Consider the following 15,797-nt stretch of genomic DNA (forward strand, 5'->3'; position numbering starts at 1 on the left):
TATATATATATATATATATATATATATGTATATATGTATATATATGTATATATATATATATATAAGGAAGCTTATAACATTAATTTTTTGCACAGAATGATACTACAGTCTGCACTCGTCTGGAATGTGAGTATCCTGGATTTCATTTTTGTAGAGCAGTGGCTGCAGCAGCGGAAGGCTCACCTTGCGGAAATGATTTAGTGAGCTTTCACTTCTACAAAATAAAACAATAATTGCTACCACCTTGAACATCTTCGTAATGAAAGTAGAAGAATATTTTATCAATAGAAATTGATATAGAACTTGATATAGAAACAGTAATTTTGGTCAGGAACAGTAAAATCTTTTTTCTACATAGAAGCTCGAAGGAAACTTCGAAGATTTAAAGGTTTATATTCGTTTCTTTATATAATGTTCTAAACATAACGTTCTAAATATAAATCGATTCTCTTTTTCCGGGTACTAAAGTAAAATCGCTGGAATATATGCTAAGAGAGAATTCGCATCTTGGCAGAAAAGTAGAAAAAGTAGAAAGACAGAAGCCAATCAGAATTCGCCCTAATAGAAAAACAAAAACTGTTGACTGCCACTTGATCATCAGCGCGAGTTCTTATTGGTTTCTGCTATTCTGTTTTTGCTTTTTTGCTAAAGTGTGGATTTTCCTTACTGGAACATGCACTGCCTACAATATTTATGTGTGTTATACAATATCCAATATCGGTAAGTAAACGAGATGAAAGAGAGGTTCTTGATTTTTTCATTTTCTTTATCTGGGCTACAATGTGATCGAGAGTGGAGAGGATAAAGTACAGTAAAATCAACAAAAGATAGACAAATACAAAGAACTATTCGAGATATTCAACATACTCTCTCTCTCATCCTGCATAAGCAGGCTTGCGCTTGTTCCAGTTTATACAGTTATACATATTTCAGATTGGTACCCTTTAGATATAGCCAATAAAATGATCCGTACATCATTTGAAGATGATCTTAAGACGATCTTAGATATGAGATTCGATTATAAATACCTGTCCCAGTGTTCATTTTAGAATCCCCTTAAGATTCCTAGGTATTCGCCGCGAAACATGTTGAGCCGTGATATCAAAAGCGAGAAAGATTAATCTGCCGTGCCAAGGAAAAAAGTAGTTAAGTCACATTTAAAAAAAAATGAGTTTTTTATACTAATAGATTCGTAACAAAGAACTACGTCTAACTATATTGATAAAAACTAAAAATTATTATTATTTATTAAAATTAAAACAGGTTAACTTTAGTTAAAAATTTTTGCGACTTTTTTCTCTTGTATTTTCAAAAAGTAAGAACTTTAAGTGCATTTTCAAATAGTAAATATTTAAAAAATTTATTTTTTATTGCAGAATAAAAAAAGCGTACCCGATTTACCCAATACATGCTTTTGTATTCATAGATATTTACTTTTCCATTACGATTCTCTAAGCAAACAGTTTTCGTCGATTTTCTCAGTTTGAAGGCAAATGTAGTTATCCACTTTTTTCCTTAGCACGGCAGTAATATCAACGAACGATTCCTCCCATTATTCTACATTAAAAAGTATTGAGATAAGATAATCAAAAATAGAAGTTTATATTTTATATTTTTTACTGAAACGTACAAAATAAAAAGTATCAGGATAAAATATAAAATATCTTAAAAAGTATTCATTTTTCGATGATTTTATCCCACTATTTTTATACATATAATAATTAGAGGAATCAATTTATGTTTAAAAAATTATATATTTCTACTAAAAAAAAGAAAAACAAAAGTGACCTTTCAATCTTCGAAATTATTTTATCTAAAAAAAGCGTTATCGCCATAAAACAATCATTTTTCTATAATTTCTATTAGATAAATTTTTTTAACTCTAAGCTATTCAATAGTTAATAGTGATTGTCTTATCCCGTATATTTATTTGTATGTGTGAGTTAAACCATTATTTATTGTTCAATATTTTTTTAGATTTGTTTAAACGGTAAATGCGTTTTGGAAGGAGCACTGACTAAAGACCAAGGAAAGAAATTGACAGAAAAGCAACGTAAACATCTTCCGCATTTCAAGGAACAAAAGATCGAACTAATTCCTTGGATAAAACAAAGATTAGGCCAAAGTAAGTATTGAATTGAATAAAATTGTATTTGAAAAAAAGAATTGGTAACTTTATAATATCGCGTACACAGAAATTACTTAAATTATTTATATACTGTTGGCTCAAACAAGATTATGCGTGTAATTTCTTTGTAAAATGTTAAGTCTTTAATCTTTAATATATAAACTAATCTCATGATCTGTATATTACAGAACTTAAAGATGTTAGGAACAAGATTAAGAATAGGGAGATCATAAAACGTAATAAAAGGCTCCTAAGCTCATAGGCTGATGTTTACCACTAAATTTTACATTGTAATTGGGATTACACATGTAAATATACAAACAAAAAAACATAATTCTAATACATATTACAATTCTAATACATATTATTTTGTTAAAAATATGCTATTTTCCCACCTATTTGATATTGTATATTATTTTTTTTGTATATAATATCTTATGCATGTGAATAAAAAATTATGTTATGTATATATATAATTTACACAATAATACTAAAATATTGTAAATCTTATCATATATATGAAATTAGAGGAATATTATATTCTTTTTCTTTCAATAATATATGAAAATAGTAAAGAGAATATAATAGTTCTAACTTATATATATTGATCTACCTATTAGTATCCTACATTACATATTTATAAAAAATAAAAAAAGGACTGTAAACTAATCAATAAATGTTGCTTTACTTCCTTATTAACTTCAAAATGATACCAGAATATACATTATTCAGTAACTTAAAATAATAATTAAACATATTTTAATATAATTTTTATATCAAAAAGCTGCATATTTGAGAATCAGATTTTTCCATAAATTTTAAATACATAAATATATATGACATGTAAGTTTGAAAATTGTAAGAAACTGCATTTTAAGGCAATCGCATAAATATAAATATACAATATACGACTCTTAAAATATTAAAAAGAAACTGTTTCAGATAATCACAAACAACTAAATATGTAACATAAGTCTGAAAATGTTAAGAAAAAACTATTTCAAGACAATTATAAACAGAAAACTTAATCCATATAATTGATTTACTATATCATTCCTTCGTTTGTATTTATACCTATTTCTTCGTACAACTCATCCTTGCCACCAGGATAATTTTCCAAAATGCAGTCTATTATCTCAGTACACAATCTTTTCCTTTTTAGATATTGACGAGAGTTTTCATCCATCTGCGTTTTTACCTTTCTTTTAGATTCATGTAAGTCTTGAGAGTCAGTTGTTTCCATTAATGAATCTAGCTTGTGTACAATTTGTCTTATGTTTTGTTGCAAAGTGATCTTTTCTGTTTCTAAATCTTTCTGTGTTGGACTAGACTTTAAAGAGGACAATAGAACTTCATTATCCTTAATTTCTTTCATGACTTCTTTATATTTGCTCTTAATTTCATTGGCATGAGTTTGCAATTCTTTTTCAATCCTTATTAATTCATCTATGTCGTGTTTTGAATCTTGGATGATGCAATATATTTTCTGTTTGCCGTAAACCTAATGTATAAATCAAAATAAGAACAAATTAATATTATAAACGTATTATATCTTTATATATACTATAGAATTTTTATCATACTTTCTCAAATAGTTTTCCATCAGCTACCAGTTGGTCTATAGCGTTTTGAACTATAGCTTTGCTATATTCATTATGCAAATTTGTAACTATATCATTTGAGCTGTAAGGTCTGTTTTGTGTTTTCATGTAATTATATACAATATGTACAGCCATTGTTACAATTTATTTATACTGAAATATTTAAGATAATTAATGGAATAATTAAGATACATAAAACAAATAAAGACCCACAAATATTTAAGAGATAAAAAATATATATATATATATATATATATATATATATATATATATATATATATATTATATACGCATATAATGTACACAAAAATAAATTATGTAAACATATCTCTCAGGTACTCCATTCTCAAATATAAATAGTTTTCTAACCTCTCTTAAAATTTCTTTTTCTTAATAATTTTCTTCTTAGTTGAACTAGGTTACTCTTTTTATCTTTAGAATAAAACAAATAAAGAAAAAGAAACGTTGAAAAGAAAAGAAACGAAATTTGTTCTTGTTCATAATTAGTTTGGGCGGTCTTTCGACACTTGCTCTGACTGCATATTTATAAACTAAAATTTGAGAAATAATCCTTAGAAAACGTCGAGGAACGTTTCAAAAAAATTCGCGGTCGTGTTCGAAAACGTCTTAGCGTAACGGTGGTTAAGTCGGAATTTAAAGAAAGAATGAAATGAAACTGTAATTGCTATTCACCTAAAAACAGAATCCAAATTCGCTCTTGTTAAATTGAACATTGATTTGCAGTGCCATCTGCGGTTGTACCTCAGATGTAGCCGAATTAAATGGGTAAAAGGCTATCTACAATGGAGAATCGTATGCCGTAGCGGTAAGAAATTGACCAGAATCCTTTATTTTCATCGTGACCAAAGAAATGAAGGCTCTGGTTGGTTCGTTTCCTTATGCATTGTGTATTATGTCTAGTTGGCCAAGCATAGTCGATTATTACAGAAATAATCGACTATAATTAGTCAATTTGTTTACTACTTACGTCTTACTGCCCATTGTCAATCTCATTGGGTGCTTTCCAATTGCGTACACTGTTACACAAAACCAGTTTATTGGTTGCATATTATCTTACAAGATATTTTAGATAATATGTGATCACAAGACCTGTTCTTTGTAGCTGCACTGCTGAACTGGTGCAATATATTGAAGTGAAACAAAATAAGTTTTCTCACTCTAACTTATTGCACTAGTTCAGCAGTGCAGCTATAAAGAACAGGCCTACAATAAACTGGTTTTGTGTATGTGTGTATCAAGATGTGTTAAGCCTATCCTACAATTACGTGAACGTGGTTGTAAGTGATTACGACAACCGATCAGAGTAATCAGTGAATAAAACATTCGGATTGGTTGACTCTTAAGCCCATTCTACAATTGCGTAAGCGTAGTCGTGATCGTAAGAGTCAACTAATCCGAATGTTTTATTTACTGATTGCTTTATTCTGATTGGTGTCGTAATCACATACAACCACTTACAACCACGTTCACGCAATTGTAGAATGGGCTTTAAAGCGTCTTCTACAATGGCAGTAGGAGTAGTAGTAAGAAATAAGCAGTAAGTAAATAGACCAATCACAATCGATTATTTTTGAAACGTGAGAATGGAATTGGTCAATTTGCTTACTGCTTATTTCTTACTACTACTCCTACTGCCCTTGTAGAAGACGCTTAAGGGACATCTATATTGCAAGTAAGTAGTAAGAAGTAGGAAGTAAGAGTAAAAAATTGACCAACCACAGTCGAATGTGAGAAGAATAATCAACTATAATTGGTCAATTTCTTATTCTTATTTTCTACTTCTTACTGCTTACTTCCAATGTAGACGTCCCTTTACGTTCACGACTACGCTTACGCAATTGTAGAATGGGCTTTAAGAAATTGGAAAGCACTTAATCTATGGTCTGTTCTTTTCAGCTGCATTGTTGAACTGGTGCAATAAATTAGAGTGAGAAAACACATATACTTGTCTCACTTTAACTTATTGTATCAGTTCAGCAGTGCAGCTGAAAAGAACAGACCACTAGTTTAGTATAGACATCTGTGGTACCAACATTATCCCCTCCACTTTTCGGGAAACTGTCACCTAACCCTAATTTTTAGTTCATATGGATTGCCGACGAAGATGGCCGCCTTGATTCCGAAGTATAGTATACGAGCAGCAAGTAAGATTATTATATTCATTCATTTTTACCTTTTACAACAATAATTCAGTGTGTTCTTTAAAAACTCACAATACTGATGCATTATAAAACTACCTATTATGTCATCCACATTTTTCTATGACATATCAATTTGTAATTATATAACAATAACAGTTTGCATTTGTTGTGCATTTCAGAGAAACAGACAATATGTATCGCTGCTGTTGCGGTGCAAACAAATTCTACTCGCTGTTACGCGTCGGAACCACGAATTATAAAGAACCCTACCACTGCTTCCTTAAAGAGAGGTACCGGTGGCCGTAGTTCTTTCAATGGGATAGTGTGTACATTATTTGGTGCAACAGGATTTGTTGGACGGTATGTGTGCAATCGCCTTGGGAAGATTGGTACTCAGGTATATATGAAAATTGCACTTTACAAATAATAAGGAAGAAACAATTGTATATGTATGCTTAAACTAATGAGCTGACTATTGAATTAATTCATCCAATATCATTGCATCATGACTGTGTATAGTAATAGCTAAATAAATAGTCTAATAAATTTTTTTATTGATTGTTATAATTCTTAATGTTTATAGGTAATAATACCATATAGAGGTGACATGTACAACTGTTTGCCTATGAAACTTTGTGGGGATCTTGGACAAATTTTATTTCATCCTTTCCACATCCGTGACGAAAACTCAATAAGGAAGTGCATTAAATATTCTAATGTTGTTATCAATTTGATTGGACGAGATTGGGAAACCAGAAATTTTACTTTCCATGATGTAAACGTTGAAGGAGCTAGAAGAATTGCTAGATTGTGTAAGGAAGCTAATATTGAACATTTTATCCATCTATCAGCTTTAAACGTAGGTGATGAAATTGAGGTAAATTGAATTATAACTATATCTTATAATGTCTCATGCTAATTAAAGTATATATAATTTTACTGTATTAACAATCTTTTTCATGCCAAGTCACATGTATTGAAAGATGGTTCCCAATTTCTTCGTTCAAAATGGGAGGGAGAGCAAGCAGTGCGAGAAGAGTTTCCTGAGGCTACGATTATACGGCCATCAGACATATGGGGTCAAGAGGACCGATTTTTAAAAATCTATTGTGGTATATTGAGACGTCACTTCAGGTAAACTGTATGTGAATAAATTATTTAGAGATACTTTCCAAATACTTAACATACTGTAATATATGGAATCCATTTCATGTATCAATTATTTGGCTATTTTATAGGCAATTCTTCCAAATAAACTGCCATATATTATATTATATATTATATATATATATATATAAAATATAGTTTGTAGGGAAAAAAGTGGAAATATGGGTCACTTTTTAATTTTAATTAAAAAATGCAATAATTGCAAATTTCAATCAATAATTGTCAAAAGTGTTAGCAACTACATGTCTTATAATGTATTCATAATCATTAAGAAAAAAAAATTGTTCAAAGAGCAGAAAATTTTACATAATGGGATTTTAGAAAGAAATGGGATTTTAGAAAGTGAAGTGACAATATAGAATAGATATAAAAACAAAAAGAGGCTTATTATAAAATTGTTAATGTTAAAATAACTTTTACTCAATTACTTTAAATATAAAAATCATGAGTTAAAAATGAAAATTTTTATTCTCACATAGAACAATACCGATGTGGGAAAAGGGTGAAAAGACGGAAAAGCAACCAGTAGGTGTATATGATGTTGCTGGAGGTATTACGGCTATTGCAAAAGATCCAAGCACCGCTGGTAAAATTTATCAGTTTGTTGGGTATGTAGACATATAATAAACTTACACGATCAGATCGTTTCTCATGTTGCTTTTATGTTCTCATATTGATATCTTTGTACAGGCCGAAACGTTATAAGTTAGCCGATTTGTTAGATTGGTTCTATAAGATACGTGTACGCGATCCAATCGGATATGGTTATAAGAGGATGGACTTGAAATATACACCGCTTTTCAAGCTCAAAGTTTCTTTAAATGAACTTGTGAGTCTCGCATATCCATTGGGATATATGCAATGGGAACATTTAGAGAGGGTATGTTGTTTTAATACTACATAATACGATTATATTATCATAAGTATAAAATAGATATCAATTTTAAAGAACCCGTGCTCGAAATTATTTGAATTTTCAAGGTGATTTTCATAGGCTACATCTACTTTCTTGTCCTTGCTTTTTCTATTTATCTGTTGAGCCACGCGATTGACTATCGCGGAGTTCTTAATCTGAGGATTATCCACATCATAAAACTTGCAAAGCGCTCTCTAATTATTGATAAGTTTTTATGAAAACTAGTGTCCTATCATTATAGTTATAATAATATATATGTGATAGTGTGTGTACGCATGTATGTGTATGTGTACACACACACACATACATATATATATATATATAGAAATAACTGTAACATAACATGAATAGAAATATAACATGTATAGAAGAGCAATTTCAATAAAAACTTTTTAGAAATTAAGAAGGTTTTCACAGGTCTTATAAAGTTGGCAGTTTTGAAGCTGAATGCAGCGATTATTAGTCACGTAGGTCAATGAGTGAACGGAGGAAAAAGAAAGTAGATGTAACTTTAAAAAAAATCACTAATATTTCAAATAATTTCACAAACTATATTAGATGATAAAACAGATAATATTACTTTATCACTACGATTTTATTTTGGTTAATTTTGGTTAATAAGAAGCGCGCAAGAATGTTAGCGAATCATTTTTAGAAAAGATTTTTAGGAAAGATAACAATGTCGATAATGTGTCGCACACTGTGATATTTCCTCAGTCTTGAGGCTTCTGTATCTCTACTTATCGCGACCATCTTGATTTACGATGCCAGAAGTGACAAAATATCACATTGCAAAAATCACCAATAAATTATCAATAAATTATAAAATTAACGTGGCAAAATCATAAGTAAAAATAGGTATAAAAAAATAAGTTACATGTGCTTTGCAAACGTCAAATATTTGCGCAATGACAACGCAACAATATCGACATTGTTGTTAAAAGTTACATAATAGATCTATTACCTGAAGCAGTATTTTTCACAATGTTACATATGCAATAAAAAGAATAGAGTATATATTTAATTTAGATAGGGGAGAAATTTAAATATATTATTATCAAGATACATTAGAATTTACTCAACGATGGAAGGCGGCTAATTTCCCATGTATATTTAAGGTAGAAAACAGTGCGTATAATACATCGTCGATATTTGTTGCGTTTAAGAAACGCAAGAATTGTGCATTAAGTAAAACATTATCTATGATTGATGTATACTTTTAGATCTACTGATAACATCCATCTCTCAAAAATAGATCATTTAACCCATTGTGTTTGCTGAATATAATCATTATTATCATCACACAAAAATTATTCGTTACTACAATATCCTTACACGTTTTTTATTAACCAAAATTAACCAAAATTAATTTATAGTAATAAAATCTAAAAGCTTAAATACAATTTCATATAATATTACTAAACTTGATTTTTTGCTTTACAGGAATCTATATCCGACCATGTATTAAAGGAATTACCTACTTTAGAAGATCTTGGTATTACATTAACTACCATGGAATCACGAATGCACTGGGAGTTGAGACCTTACCGCAAGGATCTTCAATATAGTGAAAGTGTTGGAGAATTCGATCCTGTTCCTGATCCACCGGTTGTACCAATTCATTAAACTCTCCCAAGCTAGAGATTACTAGATTAAAATAAATGTAAAATAAAATGTATACTCTCATTACTGTAAAGAGTATATTGTTAATTAAATAATCGCGATTAAAATATATATATGTTAAATTATTTACATTTTCATATTCTATAATTTATGTTAATTTTACGTATATATTTTTGGTGGATTTATCAAAATCTTCCATTGTGTTCAACAATTTCATATTGGAATTTCTTATTCGCAAGAATGGAAAAAACTTCCCAGACAACATAATGTCTAAAATCGGGACATAAAACGTCTTAAAGATAATCTTTAAAACACCTTAAAGACATTTATACATAAATCGTCTGAAAGACATCTTAAAGACGTCTCATGTCCCGATTTTAGACATTATGTTGTCTGGGCTTGGTCTATTTTGTACATGAGTACACACACACGCACAGTCAAGAATTATACAAAGTGTCTGAGACTACCCGTACACCCCTTTCGTCTTGGAAACAGAGCATTTTAGAACAAAATGTTTCAGATAAAAGTTATATAGTTTAAAAAGATCTATTTACTGGTTTTATGAGCTTAACCTTACATATGCGTCGCCAAAGGTAGGACAAGGTCAACATTGTTTTTTTAAACAGAAATATGCATTTTTATTACGGAATTTTATTCTGTAAAGAATAAAGAAACAAACAACTTTTGTTTGAAAAATTTTTTCATACGACCTCTATTTTCTAAGATATTTATGGAAATATCTACAAAATTATTGGTTTCAATAATTTTTTACTCGAATTCTATCAACTTTATCGAAAAATAGCAAAAAATAAAAATTGTAGAACAACCTAACCTAACCTTACACTAACATGACCGACTTTCAGACCATGCGCAGAATAAGTGCCACTGCACATGCGCGAGAATCCGAATATACTGCTACGATAAATGTAACATTTTGGGCGCAACCTTGGGATATTGAGAAATTATTTTCAACATTCTGGACGTGCTGCTAAAAGAGTAGAGCGATACAAACACACCTTGTCACTCAGGAAACGATGCAAAACGAAATATACGCGCCTGACGTCATTTTCGAAAATACACCCTTCTCAAACGCGAATATTACTTTCAAAAACCCTAAAAAACTATCCTAGAAGCTGCTCTATATGCTAACACTACATGACTTAACCTGCAGCAACATGACCGACTTTCGGTTAATCCGACATTTCTACGATGTTAAGTTGGATCTAACGTTATGAACGCGACTTTGAGCTATTGGAAAATTATGTTCAAGATTCTGGGCGTGTTACTAAGGGAATAGAGTGATATTAAGGCACATCCAAGAGACGTTGCAAAGCGAAATTTTTATGTCATTTTTGAGAATACACCTTTACAAACGCGAAAATTTCTTTAAGCAACTTTAAAAAATTATCCCAGGCTTAACTAACTCAGTTTAATAAATTAGCGGGGACTCAAAACAAATCGGTCCGAATCCCGGCTTAATAATTTAGCTGAAATACAAAACACTTCGGTTAAATCTCGGCTTAGTAATTTAACGGAACCTCAAAACACATCGGTTTGAATCTCGGCTTAATAATTTAGCGGAACCTTAAAACACATCGGTTTGAATCTCGGCTTAATAATTTAGCGGGAAATCGAAATATTTCGGTTCAAGTCTCAGCTTAATAATTTAATTTGTTGTCTTTAATTTGTCGAAATTTAATTTCTCGTCTTGTCAACAACAAACGCGTATGCATAAGAAAATATCTCCAAAAAGATATTATGTCGTATATAATACGACATAACAAGTTAAACATAAAGTTTATTAATCAAATAGTATATATAGAGCATACATAGGGTATATATAAAACATATATAAAGCATAAAAAAGCATATATAACATATACAAAATATATAAATATGACATGTTAAAATATATCAGTTTAATGTATCATCAAGAAATAATCCGACGAGAAGAAAGCGAGTCGAAATTTCAATTGGCCATTGTTATGCAAGAATGATCCAATTCAAAAAATTATAAGCTGTAAGATGTGAATGGAGTATCCATTTATCAATGGATAATCCATTCACATCTTTTTAAACCAAACAAAAAAATCGAGTCTTATAGATGCTCGAAATGAATTAAGAAATTTTTTTATTTTTGACCAGTCATGTCTTTTTGCACATTTTTCTAAGGATTGAGCTAGCCAGTACTCTTAAAGAAATGTAAATGCTTGACTCGTTGAACTATCGCGAAAATTTCAGAGCTAAATTCTTTGGTTGGATCATTCTTACGTAACTCCGGCAAATTGCAAATTCCAATTCTTACTTTACTTCCCGTCGGACCCAATGCGATTTACGTCTACGTGCATGCAATCTACGTAAAGTGACGCTTTGTGTCTATTATATGAGCGTCTAAATTGAACGCTCACCATTGCGCGTCGTCCCACGGTGTCCAGGGTCCACCAGCCATCCTGTCGCTGCATTTGATACTGCAATGTATCCTCGCATCCCACGTCGCCTGTAATTCACTCCCGACCGCGGTAATCTAACGGAGGTTTCACGAAAAATCCCGTGTCTTTTGAGGGATACACTCCGAGTTGCGAATTGCGTATGAAATATCGTGAACTGCGTCTTCGAGGAAATGTCGGCCTTTCGGATAAACGACGAGTATGTGCGACGAATTCAGCAACAGTCCAATCGAGTTGTAGTGCATCGCTTTGATATACGCGCGACGCAAATGGCTTACGAAGAAAACGAAATCCGCGAGCGCGCGCGCGCGAGGGGAACACGCGGCACGAATCGAAGGCCGATCTCGCGAAATCTTTCGACGCGTGGGTGAAGTAATCTGTGCGAAATTCTCACGTCCGATACGGAATATCCCTAATGTAACGTTTCGATGATGCAGCGTAGTAGACTGTAATACAACTCTGCAATATTTTTGCGGATAACAGCTCCGCATTACCTTTGCGAAGACAATTCCGCAATATTTTTGCGGATAACAGTTCCGCAATACTTTTGCGGATAACAACTCCGCAATATTTCTGCGAAGTTCGCTCGCGACTCTTCCGCAAATACAATTCAGTGAAATTCGCAAATCTATCAAATTAATAATCGCGAATGCGAGCGTGAACGAAAAATAAAAAATTATGAAAATTGTGACGATAGAGATAAAGATTCTATTCAAAATTCACGTGAAAAAAATGTTACCGCGTGAGAGGTCTGTCTTTGTTTGATGGAACTTGCACGCCGCATAAAAGCTGGCCACACACACTTTTCGTAACAGTAATCGTAAGATGTAATGTAAGAATTGACCATGTTGAGAATCGTCGAAACGTAAAGTCGCCATGTTTATAAATACTCGATCGTCAATTCTTACGTTACGTCTTACAGTTACTGTTACGAAAAGTGTGTGTGGCCAGCTTAAGTAAACAAACAACTGCTCGCATGTCTGACTTATGTACATCGCATTTTTCGTGAAGGATCAACGCTCGCTAACATTGTCTCTATTGTGATCTGCGTTAGAAAATTCTAAGTAAAAAATTGAAACTTGTAAATTTTCCGACGATTGAAATTAATTTTGCAAGCAGTTTACATGATCACGTTAGATCGCTTTGCACAGATGCCGCACGATATCAAATTTTACTTAATAACGAAGCACAAACTCTATGAAATTCAATCGCGATTCAAGCTCACGCGAGAGAGAAAATTGAGAAAATTAACGACTGGCGGAAGATCTATGACGCGGGTGATATGATTGCGCATTTTCTGTAGCACAATCTATGTGGCGCAATCTCTTTGAGTGCGCATTGGCGCACTGCTCAAGACACCTGGAAGATCGCATTCAATAAAACTGAATAATTTTACAAAATTTTAAATGTTCAGAGCGTATATTTAATACTTTAAGCATCTTAAGATAGTATTGAGGTTTGGTTAATCAAAATTTCCTCCGACGAAAATCGTCGACCAATCAATTATCTAAGTTAATCAATTAATAAATATATGTTCATTGGGAGCAAATTACTTGAAAATTTATTTGCCAAATTTATTATGTGGTATATGCATTACTAAATTGTTCTTTGAAAAAGCGATCTTCCAAATGTTTCGAGCAGGGTGCTTTTTATTGGACGGCACATACGCATACTACAACTACAGCAAAGTAAATCGCATTGATTTATAAGCATGCACTACATCGAAAGACTTTTTGTCTTTCTATTATCAATATGTTTCTTGTTTTGACTCACCGAACCGCCGATCAGGGCAGCCACATTCTGCTTTCGTTTCTGAAACAGAAAAATGCCGTTTCGTCGATTAGATTCGTGCATTGATGTTGATTTGAATGAAGAATTTTGAAAGATTAAAAAAAAATAAACGCGATATTTCCCACGCTGGGATAATTTTTCGGAACGCATTTATACTAAAATATTCCACTTTCTTTTTTTTCGACGTTGCAAATAAATCTCTTAATCAGAACAAATCAACATTTTTCAAGTGGCAATTTACCTAGAAAAATTCTCCCCGCGTATAATTACAATTTAACGCGATCTTTGACTCAATTCAAATTATCTCAATTTTTAGTAACAAAATTATCAATCTTGTCGAATTATTAATTATGAATACTAATTAGTGATGCTCACCTTCGAGCAAACCCCGCTCGGCCCGAGCCGGATCCTCCGGCGCAGCAGCTCCTAAGAGTTGGCTGGTCGTCTGCTTCGTCTCTGCAACAGAAAGCACATTTACTTTAGTATTACACACGACAATAGTGGCATTAAGGAACTTGATTTCAAACAAAAGAATTTCCAGTTTTATTGGATTTTTAATTACGAATTTAAATAATAAGATAGATTTTAAGACGAATTTAAAGAATAATTTAGAATAAACTCACCTTTACGCCAACTCTGCCAGGTCCGAACCGGATCCTCCGGCACGGCATCCCCCAGGCATCGCATCCGCTAAAGCCACGTGACTGCGTCTTCTCTATTAGATCTCTGTGACAGAAATTTAATTTAATTTAGTATCAATTAGTAATTTAATAAATTAATATCAAATAGTTATACGCGATAGCAAGACGTTGAGAAGAAATTGTCATAACGGCACGTTTAAGTTCCCTTCCAATGCGCAATAAAAAATAATTAAACGATAGCCGAATAAAGAAGTAATAATTCCCGATTAATTAATAGGCGATGATGTCTGATTGACAACCGTATAATAATGTCCGGTAGTATCAATTAATTACTCACAATAATAAGACGAGATAAGGAAATCGTCGTAACGGCTCGAGTTGCTTTGCAATACGTAATAGAAATATTTAAATGACAACCGTATAAAGAAATAATAATATTCGAATAATAAATGGATAATGATAATATTTGATCGGCATTGAGGAGCTCGATCGAGACGTTTCTTCATCTAACAAGTAAAAAAGTAAATGAAACGCAGTAATTACCCGCTGCGGTAAAGCCCACATCTGCTCGCGTGATAAGTACGCGTCTCAAATTGTGTTAATTATTGCCTTAATTGTGGTAAAGTCAAAATGCGGTATTAAAAATCGGCGCGAAATAATTTAGAAACTAACATGGCAGCCCGCGCGATGCGCTCACCTCAGCGGCTGATAGCGTTATGGCGTGACGCGCGCCTGGCTGCGCGCCCCCTCCCCACTTTCCCAGCGCCGCTCAGTCAACGGCCCGAGCGGCTGTTTACCTAGCGACCGACAATGGTCGGTTTACCTTTGTGAAGGCTAGAGTTTTTGTTAGAGCTGTTGCTTAGGTATTGTTATTACCGATTATTCGATCATCATTATTTCGTTATTATCAACTCACGGATATTATCACACGATTGTCGAACTGATATTATTATTACTATAATTTAATATTCGAGTTTTATTACTTCTTTATTCGGTTCTTATTTAATTTATTCGGTTATTATTTAAATATTGCTATTACGCGTAGGAAAACACCTCGGGCGTGCCGTTACGATATCAGATAAACAGAAATTATAGAAAGCTCCTGAATAACTAACAGAAATATTTAAATAGTATAAGGAGCCAAGCAACACATACACACAAGCACGGATGTTAGTGCTATTACAACCCTCACAGCAGAGGTGTCCAAAATATATCACAGGGATATTCTAAAGATATATTTGGGATATGCGATATATCTTCAAGATATCCTTATGATATACAGTATGTTTGATAAGAGCGTGTACGGCAAAACTTTTTCCTC

The 15,797-nt window shown here is 32.3% G+C and overlaps 3 protein-coding genes across 5 annotated transcripts in view; 2 read left to right on the forward strand and 1 right to left on the reverse strand.

The window, feature by feature from the left end:
* LOC116842758 (venom metalloproteinase 3-like) overlaps positions 1-2,595 on the forward strand; it is a 16,553-nt gene extending 13,958 nt beyond the window's left edge. The window contains exons 14-16 of the mRNA XM_032812416.1: positions 96-200; positions 1,978-2,125; positions 2,317-2,595. Coding sequence (XP_032668307.1) covers positions 96-200; positions 1,978-2,125; positions 2,317-2,390 — 327 coding nt within the window. The 3' untranslated portion in view covers positions 2,391-2,595. The remainder of the gene's footprint in view (positions 1-95; positions 201-1,977; positions 2,126-2,316) is intronic.
* On the reverse strand, positions 70-4,546 carry LOC116842759 (homologous-pairing protein 2 homolog). 3 transcript variants are annotated; one of them, XM_032812419.1, is made up of 4 exons: positions 4,099-4,467; positions 3,712-3,882; positions 3,203-3,629; positions 70-214 (listed from the first exon to the last, which is right to left on the reverse strand). In XM_032812419.1, exons 2-4 carry the CDS (start codon positions 3,862-3,864, stop codon positions 198-200), a joined length of 597 nt encoding a protein of 198 aa, XP_032668310.1. In that variant the 5' UTR covers positions 3,865-3,882; positions 4,099-4,467; the 3' UTR covers positions 70-197. The 3 variants fall into 3 exon arrangements, with proteins under 3 accessions (XP_032668310.1, XP_032668309.1, XP_032668308.1); XM_032812418.1 differs by lacking the exon at positions 70-214 and having other exon boundaries at positions 2,131-3,629; positions 4,423-4,546; XM_032812417.1 differs by lacking the exon at positions 70-214 and having other exon boundaries at positions 2,131-3,629; positions 4,099-4,465.
* Positions 4,547-5,723: 1,177 nt separating this feature from the next.
* Positions 5,724-9,722, forward strand: LOC116842805 (NADH dehydrogenase [ubiquinone] 1 alpha subcomplex subunit 9, mitochondrial). The gene is made up of 7 exons (XM_032812510.1): positions 5,724-5,894; positions 6,071-6,288; positions 6,475-6,768; positions 6,859-7,025; positions 7,538-7,666; positions 7,749-7,938; positions 9,418-9,722. Exons 1-7 carry the CDS (start codon positions 5,855-5,857, stop codon positions 9,598-9,600), a joined length of 1,221 nt encoding a protein of 406 aa, XP_032668401.1. The 5' UTR covers positions 5,724-5,854; the 3' UTR covers positions 9,601-9,722.
* The last annotated feature ends 6,075 nt before the right edge of the window (positions 9,723-15,797 follow it).

The sequence above is a fragment of the Odontomachus brunneus genome, unplaced genomic scaffold (genome assembly GCF_010583005.1).
Source record: "Odontomachus brunneus isolate Ranch 3 - 2012 unplaced genomic scaffold, Obru_v1 Obru_scaffold_027, whole genome shotgun sequence".
NCBI lineage: Eukaryota > Metazoa > Arthropoda > Insecta > Hymenoptera > Formicidae > Odontomachus > Odontomachus brunneus.